General features: G+C 55.2%; 2 protein-coding genes across 2 annotated transcripts in view; both read right to left on the reverse strand.

The window, feature by feature from the left end:
- Window positions 1-610: 610 nt before the first annotated feature.
- On the reverse strand, window positions 611-6,399 carry TMEM115 (transmembrane protein 115). Its single transcript, XM_074283337.1, has 2 exons — window positions 5,159-6,399; window positions 611-1,552 (listed from the first exon to the last, which is right to left on the reverse strand). The coding sequence occupies exons 1-2, from the start codon at window positions 6,031-6,033 to the stop codon at window positions 1,348-1,350; spliced, it is 1,080 nt and encodes a 359-aa protein (XP_074139438.1). The 5' UTR covers window positions 6,034-6,399; the 3' UTR covers window positions 611-1,347.
- A 356-nt stretch (window positions 6,400-6,755) lies between these two features.
- The window catches only part of CACNA2D2 (calcium voltage-gated channel auxiliary subunit alpha2delta 2), a 432,295-nt gene continuing 429,262 nt past the window's right edge, over window positions 6,756-9,788 (reverse strand). The window contains 1 exon segment of the mRNA XM_074283341.1: window positions 6,756-9,769. Within this exon segment, the coding sequence (XP_074139442.1) occupies window positions 9,570-9,769 (200 nt within the window). The 3' untranslated portion in view covers window positions 6,756-9,569.

Consider the following 9,788-nt stretch of genomic DNA (forward strand, 5'->3'; position numbering starts at 1 on the left):
TTACCCATTTAAGAGTTAGTAGCTGGATAAGTTGTGGGCAGAAATGGGAGGGACCAGTTACCCAATTCCCTCTATACCCACCTGTACAGGTTAGTTTAAATGAACTAACCTAGCCAAAAGCTGGGTAGGGTATGGCAAGATGGAGAAAAGAACTCACCCAATGACCCCTCAAACCAGAGGACAGAGGCAGAGGGGATGGTATTTGTGGTCAATGCAGAGTCTTGGCATCTATTTCCTATCAATATGTAGGTAGCTGAGTCTCTTCCAAAGAAAGAGAGGTCAAGAAGACATGAACAAGAAGTCATAATGGATCCTAAGTTAGATCTACTCTTCTCTCGAAGGCAGCAGAGGAGCAGAAGTCATGGAAAGCCACAAGAAGGAAAATATAGAGGTTTGAGGAATGAGGAGTAAAAATAGTAAGTTGGTAAGATGAAAACAGAGAAGAGAATGGGGGGTGGTGGTGGTCTCCGCTCCAGCAGCACAAGAACAGTGGGGAACAAAAGCAGCAACCCAGTATGCAGTCTGCAGTCTTGTGGGGCTTGGGGAGGCTGTGCCTCAACAACAGCTTAATGAGGCATGTGCTCAGGACAAAGCCACCAAGAGCCGGTCCTCAAAGAACTGCTTTATTTATACTGAGAGTCCAGGCTCCCCATTCAAGTGGTCCTTTTAAAAAATAACCCCCATGAATTTTAGCCCCAACAGAAGTCCCCTGTTTTGAAGAGACCCCAGACCTGGGGATGAAGGCTGTCTCAGCGTCACTCGTATGTACTGCCCGACCCCAGCCGAGGGAAAACCAAACTGCAATACTAACATGTCTCTGGGGTGGAAGGGTGAGGGGTGGCAGAGGTGCCCTGGAACTGGCCTTGTCACATCCAGCCTCAGGCCCACTGCTAGGATCCCCAGAATTCTTTTTTGACAAATCCTTGCCTGGTAGCAGAGGCCAGCAAGAGGGACTGCTCTACTAACAAAGATCTGCCTCGGAATCGGAGGAATAAGGTTAACCCACTGGATCTGGTTTCCAACCAGTCAACTGGGATTATGAGGCTGAAACTTGGGCCAGGCCTTGGGCCACGTGTTCCCTGCTCCTGGACTTAGTGGTTGTCTGGTGGGTGAGCCAGGCCTTAGGGGCATGGTGTTGGTAGGGGCCACATGTCCAGAAGAATCAGCACACAGTGTGACCCCATGGACCTAAAAGGACTTCCCTCTTTGCCTTCTCTCCTTGGGAAGCAGTCAGCTTCTGTGTATAGCTGAGCAGGGAGATAAGGAGAGGCAGCAGGGTGTCCCAAATGGTGTGACTACTGACCAGGCTGGGGAAAGGGAATGTGCCCTTGGGCTGGGAGGTTGGAGTTATAGCTGGGGAGGGGCTTCCTCGAAGGTGATCAGGCTGGATTCAGGGGCAGCCCCTTTCCCAGAGGGGTTGGGACTTTTCTCAAGGAGCAGGGGGCTGTCCACCTTGCTCGAGGGCTCATCCTCCTCATCCTCCATGCTGGGCCAGGCAGACTGGTCTTCTACTCGCTTCAAACGCTCATTTAAGGCCTTCAGGGCCAGCTGCCTGCAGAAGAAAAGACACGGGAATATTACCAGAGGGCCAGGCCTTGGCTGCATCTAGCTCTCCAGGCTGGCTCCCAGAACCCTCTCTTCCTGAATCTTGGCTTCTTTTCTACAAGATCATAGCATATCCCATCCATGCTTCTGATCATAGCTCAAATGTTTTTGCCACTCTGAAAATCATTAGCACCTTTTCTAAGCAATCTTTCATTTTAGGTCAAGCTAGTCAATAATGAGTCTGTATATAGGCAGCCAGGTGCCGTGCTGGGATAGTGGGAACAAACATCTTGCCCTGATTTAGCAGGAAGAACAGTGAAATTGAAAGCTGATCCTACAGTGTCCTACGAGGGTAACTGGGCCAATTGCAGTCTCTCTCAGCTTGGCTTTCCCATTTGCAAAGTGAAGAGATACTTCTATGAGCCGCTCAGGCTGCCATGGGATCAGAAGGGCACCTTATGAAACAACCACTATACCCTATCAGCCTGCGCCTGTGTGTGCACCTCCATTGGCTCAGAATCTTGACCATCCCTCCTTCCCTGGCTGTCCAGGCCATTCCTGTAGTAGAAGTTCCCTAGCTAAGGCAGACACTGTGGAGGCTCCTGGTTCCTTGGTATGCAGTCCTGGGGGATTAGGTAGAATCTCTTCGGTGCTAAGTTCTGTGGGACAGGTATGCTCTGGGTCTAGATTTACACAGTGTCTGAGCTCTGGGGGTAAGGAGCAGTGCTTTGGACAAAATGAAATGAGATGGAAACAAGTTAGAAAGGGCCCTTGGAGTGTGTCCTCTGAATACTTTGGAAGTGTGACAACTGACTGCAAATAAATTGACAAACAGCTGCAGGCTTGGAAGACCCTAAAGCTCTTAGATAACACGTGTTATCACTCAAGGGAAACCAACTCTATTCTAGGCCTTGCCAGTGTCAAAATTCCTTGGGTGACTCCCAGGGTTCAGGCACTGCTATTCAGAGGCTGCTGGCTAAGCCTCCTTTGCCACTTTGACTCAGCTGCCTGCCTCCAGGCAGCCAGGAGCAAGGAGGCAGGCCCTCTGAGCCTTGGGCATCAGGATAGCGTCCAAAGGGGAATGGACGACAGCCTCCTTTTCCAGCCCCATAAGCAAAGCTGTGACGAGTATTTCCCTTCTAGTGTGTGTGTGGGGGGTCCCCCTGTTGTAGTCCAGTATCTTTAACAGCCCCAACACTTAGCTTGATGGTGCTTCCTAAGGCTATAAAAAGCAATGCAGGAAAGAGTCTTTGATGTGAGCTTTGTTACTTGCCAATATGAGCTTAGACATATCCCTCTCTGGGCCTTGGTTTCCATTTGAGGGAAATAATGTGCTGCTTTACTTGCCCTTCCTGTCATTTCCTATGGCTTCCCTGGAGCAGGGTGGTCTCTAGTCAGTTATTCGGACATTGAGTTTGAGGCAGAGGCGTAATAACTGCTATTTCTACAGTACTTTAAGATTGACAAAATACTTCTCAACAGCTCTAAAACACTGGCTGTCCAAGTAGCAGTATCCCTGTTTTAGAGATGAGAAACCTGGGGCCCAGAGGTTCTGGTAACTGCCTGTGTTGAGACTAGTCCACAGAGCTTACACAGAGCATACCCAGCTTGTCTGTGCTAAGAGGCCCACCCAAAGATGACCCTCAGAAGTGAATGAATTTGCATGAGTTGCTCCAGGAATTGGTCCCTCAGGAAGTTCAGATACAGAGACCTGTATTTCCCTAAACTATCCCATGACCTTGATAGCCTCCCTAGACCCAGTCAGAGCTGGTTGAAACTGCTTAACCAACAAGTGTCAGCTGGGATCAGGGAGGGCAGATGCTAAAGTCCACAGTGCTACCACCTTCACCTGCTCCTTAAACCTCTTCCTGTATGTGTTCTGTGGACACATACACTGAACTTGCCCAAAAGTTCTCTGTCCCATTTCAGACTCTGAAATTCCCAGCCAGAAGAGAACAAGTAACTGTCAGGTCTGTCTTTGCCACACAGCTGGGATGGAAAAAGCCAGTCTGTTCTTGGCCTTACCTAGATAGGGACAGAAATGCTGAGAGGGATAGACTGGGATTGGCAACAGGGTTTTAAATACTAAGAATCTTTTCCTCAGAAAAAAGAATAGCTTTAGGCTCCAGGGTAGAGGGGAAAATGTTTACTGGTCCCACCCTTAATCCTCTCCAAGGGAGGTCAGGTCTGACCTCAGCTCTGGGTTACAGAAATGCTAGAACCAAGACATACAGCCCTCCCAGGACAACCAAAATGAAGCTTTACTTAAAGGGGAAAACAAAATCAACCTACTTAGTGAGCATTCTTGTCAAGATGTTTGTTTTATGTTTAAGTAAATGTTCTTTGTAGCAAACCAGAGTACTAGGACCTGGACTCCTGTCCCAGCACTCTCTTGCTGGGTGACCTGACCAATGTATTATTTCTCTTCTGAATTCCAACTTCCTCTGGTCAAATGGGACAAGCTACACTGACATCTGTTTCAGGGAGTTGGGTGATCAGGGAAAGTAAAGAAAAGCACTTTATCACTTTTTAGGCCCCTCTCCCCAACTGACTGTTCCAAAGAGATCATCAGGAATGAAGTTTGAAGGTGGGTGGGATATGAAGTTGATATAGTTCAGTTGGGGAGGGAGGTTCTTTGTCCTACTAGAAGGCTAATTACCGGGGAAAGGGAAGGCTATGATTTTATGTAAGTGTGAATAATGTAACTGAAACTTAGCTTGGTTTACAGGAAGTGAAACAGCAGTTTTTCCAGGGGTGGCAGAAACAGCTGATTTAATCAATGGGTCTGTCCATCCCCTGGGGAGCTCAGGGGAGAACCAAAGCAACAAATTTTACCTGACAATTCAGAGAACTTTCTGACAATACTCAAAGCTTTCAAGTCTACAGGCAATGAATGCAGCTGAAAAACTTGAAAGCCTGAACATGGGAATATTTAGGTGAACACAGGACTGGGAAGAAACTAGTAACAGCAGAGTTCTGAGGTTGGTAAGCCCTAGTTCTCCTACAGGCCTTACTTATATCGGATGCCCTGACCAAAACCTGAGATTCACAAACGTAAGAACTGGAGGGAGCCCGGAGAGGATGGAGGTGCTGAGGCCGAGGTTCTAGGGACACCAGGTCAGCAAAGTCTGGGCCACATTTACCATCCGTTTGATGTTAGGCAATTCCCACATTTTTCAGACATGGAGATGGGCCAAGGGCAAAGTCCAGGTCACCTGCTGAGCCCCTGGAGAGTTAGAACATAAACTCGGGTCCCATTCTCTCAGAGAACCAGGATCTCAGGGGGCAACAACTCCAAGGCCAATGGTCATTCTGGACAGGCCATTCAGCTTTCTCCTGTTCAGGTTATGTTTCTGGCTTCCCCCAGATTCCCAACGCAAAACAACGAGGGCATCATAGTTTCTAGGCTGCAGCTTCAGCTCTGGGCAAAATGGCCCGTAAAACCCTTGTTTTAGACAGAGGAGAGACAGCCCAGCGCCTAACTCCCGGGAGGGGGAGCCCGCCTAGGTGACCTGGACCAGGGAATGGAGGGTACCCTGGCCTGGCCCCCTTGCAGCCCGAGGCCTGGGCTTTTCCACCCGGAGAGCGAGGGTCCCGGACCACAGAGGCCTACCTTCTGCGCTCGGCATCCTGAGGGTCTGTGCCGGGGAGGCTGATGGTGATGGAGGAGGGCGCCCCTACATCATAGCGCTTCACAGTCTTTCTGCAGACCCTCACCTTCACCAGCAGGCCGTGCACCAGGTTCGCCACCAGGGCCACGACGGGCTGCAGGATTTCGGGGAAGAAGGTGGCAAAGGCAAAGTGGTCCGACATGTCCCCCCGGCCCCGGCTGTGGCGCTGGTAGAAGCGCAAGTACACCCAGCCGGAGAGGGCTCCGAAGCCGTAGGAAGCCAGGGCGCTGCTCTCCACCAGCGGGGTGAGGCGCAGCGCCGCGAGCGCCACGAGCAGCAGCATGGGCACCGCGCGCATCCGAACCTGGGGCACCTTCAGCACCACGCTGTCCCCCATGGTCTGCTTGAGCGCCACCAGGACGCCGCCCAGGAAGCCCAGCACCCCGTGGATGCGCACGGTGAACAGGTAGGCCAGGTTGAAGGAGGCCATGTAGGTGAGCAGGTAGGCCAGGGCGCCCAGCAGCCCCACGGACACGTTCACCACACCGAAGAAGACCAGCAGTTCCAGGGCCCCCCAGAGCGGCTCCAGCAGCTGGCCCGCCGCCACCACCGTGGCCAGGCTCAGGGCCACGTCCCACGCGTGCAGCTCCACCAGCCCGTGCGTGACCAGGGTCCACACCCAGAAGTTAGGGGGGAAGAGGTAGCCGGGGGTCACGGCCAAGCCCACGCCTGTGTCCAGCGCGAAGGACAGCAGGTAGAGCAGCAGCACCGAGGCGCACAGGGCCTTCACCACCACGCTGGCGCTGGCCAGGGCGGCGCCCAGGGGGAGCCGAGCCCCGGGCCCGAGCGCCAGCCCGGCCCGCTGCGGCTGCTGCATCTTCCGGGGACTGCGGGCCGCGGCCGGGGGCCTGGCCTAGAGGCGGGGCCGGGCCCCCGGGCCCGCAGCGGGGCCCCCAAGCCGGCCGGGCCGGCTTTGGCCTCAGGCCGCGGCCTCCCCCATCCGCTCCGGGTCGGCCCGCCCGCCCGCCGCCGGGGGGCGCCCTTCCCGTCTTCCTCCGCGGGCCCGGAGCTCAGCGCCGAAGACCCCCGAGGGGCCTGAGTAAGGGCGGGAGGCCGAATCTACTTCTTTCCCCGGCACCGCCACCGGCTTCCCTTAGGCCGCGGCCTCCTCCGCCGCCACAGCCGCAGCCGCTCCGACTCCTCCGGGACCGACAAACAGATCACCGCGCCTGCGCAACGGGAGCGGGCCGCTTCGCGTCTCTCCGCCCCGAGGCAGGATGGGACCTGGAGTCCGCGTCCCTGTGTGGCAAGGAGGACGGCGCCTGCGCAGATCGAACCGCAAGTGAGGCGCATGTTGGGAATTGTGGTTCTGGAGCTGGCAGCGAGGGGCGGGGAGGTGGGCGGCGCTCGGAGTCGAGCTGTTTGGGACACCTCCTCCCGGAAGGATACTGAGGCTGGGACTGCCGTGCCGGCTGGGAAGTCGGACCGACGCCTTGTCTGGAGAGGGGCCTGGGGGTGGGGGAGCCCTGCCGTGGGCTCCGCGGGCAAGAGGAACTGGGCTTGGGGCGCTGCTCCATGCTGCTCCCTAGTCCAGGCCCAGGGACCGGCCGAAACCTCGGGGCCCTTCCCCAGGAAAGGCCGGGCCCGACGTCCGGAGCTCGCTCGCCAGGAGCAATGAAGGGCCTGGGGACCAAAGGAGCGCCTCCGAGGCAGGGGCGGCCAGGGCTGCCCCTCGATCCGGACACCCGGAGCCCGAGGACTTCGGGGTGTCACTGCAGAGCCCCTCCCCCCGACTTTGGGAAGAAAGCCCTTAGAGGGGCCGGTGGTGAAGATGCTGGGATGCCAAGGGAACGATTTGAAGTGAAAATATGAACATTATTTAATAACTGATTTTTTTTGTAATAAACCATTTGAAAATATTTTACAAGGAATCACACACACAATATTTTACAAAGTTTCTCATCTTTTTTTTGTCGCTTTTGTATCCGACTTGTCTGTACAAAAAAAAAAACAACAAAAAAAAAAAAACGCAGAAAAAAGAAAAGGCCCGTGGCGCTTTCTCTTCCCCCCCTTCCTTGGCCGGGTGGGAGAGCGGGAAGGGGAGGAGGAGGTCCTGAGCCCGAGGGGAGATGAGCTGGGTCACACCCAGCGGGGACAACTACCTGGTGGCTTTTGTCGAGCTGTCTGCTTTTTAACTTAAAATATATATATATTATATATTATATATATTTATTTATATTTCTGTATACGCCTTGGTTTCCTTGTTTTTTTTTCTTTTTTTTTTTTCTTTTTTAAATTCTCCAGTGAGCACCTGACTAAACTACAGAATTACACACACTCCCAAGACACAGCTGGCAAGCGAGTGGTGCCAGCACGGACCAATACACACTAAGAAAGCAACAAGCAACAGGACCATTAATTAATGAAACATTAATTAATGAATCACCCTTCCCCCCCCTCCTTTCCACTTTCCCACCCTCCCCCATTGCTCTTTAGTGACCTGCCCCTCCCCCGCTCTGGAGGATTTGGGGAATGGAATCGGAATGCACTGAACCTCCCCCTGTCCCGCCCCCCAGCAACCTACCCGAAGCCCCGCTTGACCGTGTCTATGAGTGTGGGGGATGGGATGGGGAGGGCATGACGTCCAGCTCTGGGGACTGGGCATTTTGGCCTCCGTGTAAATCACCTGGGTGGAGGTGGGGTGAGCACCTATGTGCCAGGCTGAGGGGGTGTGGCCTGGGGGTGCAGAGTTGGGGGGTCAAGGGTGTCCTTCAGCCAAAGTCACTCCTAGGAAGGCAGGACTGGAATGAGGAGGGGGACATGGAGCCTGCATGAGTGGGAGGCAGGAAGTGGCACTTGTCAGAGGGCAACACAAGTAGCCTGGCACAGCAGCCAGCCAGAAAACGAGAACTGGGGGTGCCCTACTTACACCTTCTTGCCCAGGTATGGCCAAGCCACCCAGGCTGAGGTTTGGGGAGTGTCTGAAAATCTTTGTAGGGCTGGTGGGTGTATGCGTGTGTCTGAGAGAGAGGGGGGAGGGGAGAGAGAGAGAGAAAGAGAGAGGGGGGAGGGGAGAGAGAGAGAGAGAAAGAGAGAAAGAGAGAGAGACAGAGAGAGAGAGACAGAGAGAGAGAGAGACAGAGACAGAGAGAGAAAGGGAGAGAGACAGAGAGAGAGAGAGAGAGACAGAGACAGAGAGAGACAGAGAGAGAGATCGAGCACGAAGGGGAGATACTGCCTACCAGCACAGGACCGTGATTGAGGGTGAGCGGCTGAGAGGTGTGGGCCCGGGGCGAAGGGTTGGCCTTGGGGGACTCACTGCCTGGCCTGGCATTTGGCACAGTTTGACATTCAGCTTGAGGGGGAGGGGGCAGAAAGGAATGGGGGAGGCAGCAATGGGCAGTGAGGGTCTCTGGACCTGGACTGGGCGCTTCAGGGCAAGGAGGAGAGCAAGTAGGAGGAGATGAGGGCATTTCCTGGGGAGAGATGGGTGATGGGCCAGGACAGACAGAACAGGCCACGCTCTGCCCAGGGACAGGAAACCCTTCCCCCCCCTCTGTGACATAAGGCTTTGTGATTATCATTCTACTGATGCGTTTGTATGGACATCCCTTTACCTCTGCAGCGTGTGACTGACATTTCTATGTGCGTGTGCACGTGTTTCTGCGTCTGTGAGTCTGCACGCGCGCTTCCGTCAGGTACCACTCGGACCGCTGATCTCTGACATTGTGTGTGTGTGTGTGTGTGTGTGTGTGCTCACTCCAGCCAGCCCCTGCTCAGTGGTTCTGGTTCTCTTTGGAACCCAGTGCTCCCATCCTGTGGGGACTTAGCGGGTGGGCCTGTCTGGTCCCCTGGGCAGGTCTGAACTTGGTCCTGGCCGTGTCCCTGCAGGGCTCCTCCAGCCTCTTGGTGACCCAGGCTTTGAGGTCCAAGAACGAGGACATGGGGAGCCCGGGGGCTGAGCTCACACGGTGACTGGTCCATGTCAGACATCCTCCTCCTGTCCCCCCCTCCCCGGAGCTGAACCTCTCAGCCCCATTCTGCCTCTGGCCCCCCCCGGGAGGGAGAGGAGGAGACTGGGAGACAGGCCAGGGAGCGCTGGCTCCAGCCTGTGTTAGAGCGACCCGACGGGGGAGTGAGAGTGGCGACCGTGAGGACTGATGCCCCCCAGCCCAGGCCGGCAGCGGAGCCTTTGGCAGCAGCACACACAGTGGCTGGAATGAGCGTGGTGGGGGGTGGCAGGTGGGGGCTGGGGGTCGTTTGACAGCAAAACAGTAAGACGTGGCATTGGGGTCTCAGAGGCTGAGGGGCCTGCGGGAGGACGCGTTCCAGGACTCCCAGTCCAGAATATCCACTCTCCCACAGGCTGTGGGTACGAGGAGGGGAGGGCTGCTAAGGTGAAAGGGCTGGGGCTCAGAGGTGGTGGTGGGGGTCAGTGTGGGGCCAGGGCAGGGGCACGGGGGACAGGCCCAGGAGGAGCAGCAGCTGCAGGGACACCAGGATGCCCAGGGACGCTCTGAAGGAGGCTCCTCGACCACAGTCTGAGGTGTCTTCCTGTAGGCACACAGACGGTGAGGGAGTTGGGGGTGGCTCGGGGAGAAGGGGCAGCCAGACTTCTGGGGGTCTCTGTCC

Source organism: Sminthopsis crassicaudata, chromosome 1 (assembly GCF_048593235.1).
Source record: "Sminthopsis crassicaudata isolate SCR6 chromosome 1, ASM4859323v1, whole genome shotgun sequence".
Taxonomy (NCBI): Eukaryota; Metazoa; Chordata; class Mammalia; order Dasyuromorphia; family Dasyuridae; genus Sminthopsis; species Sminthopsis crassicaudata.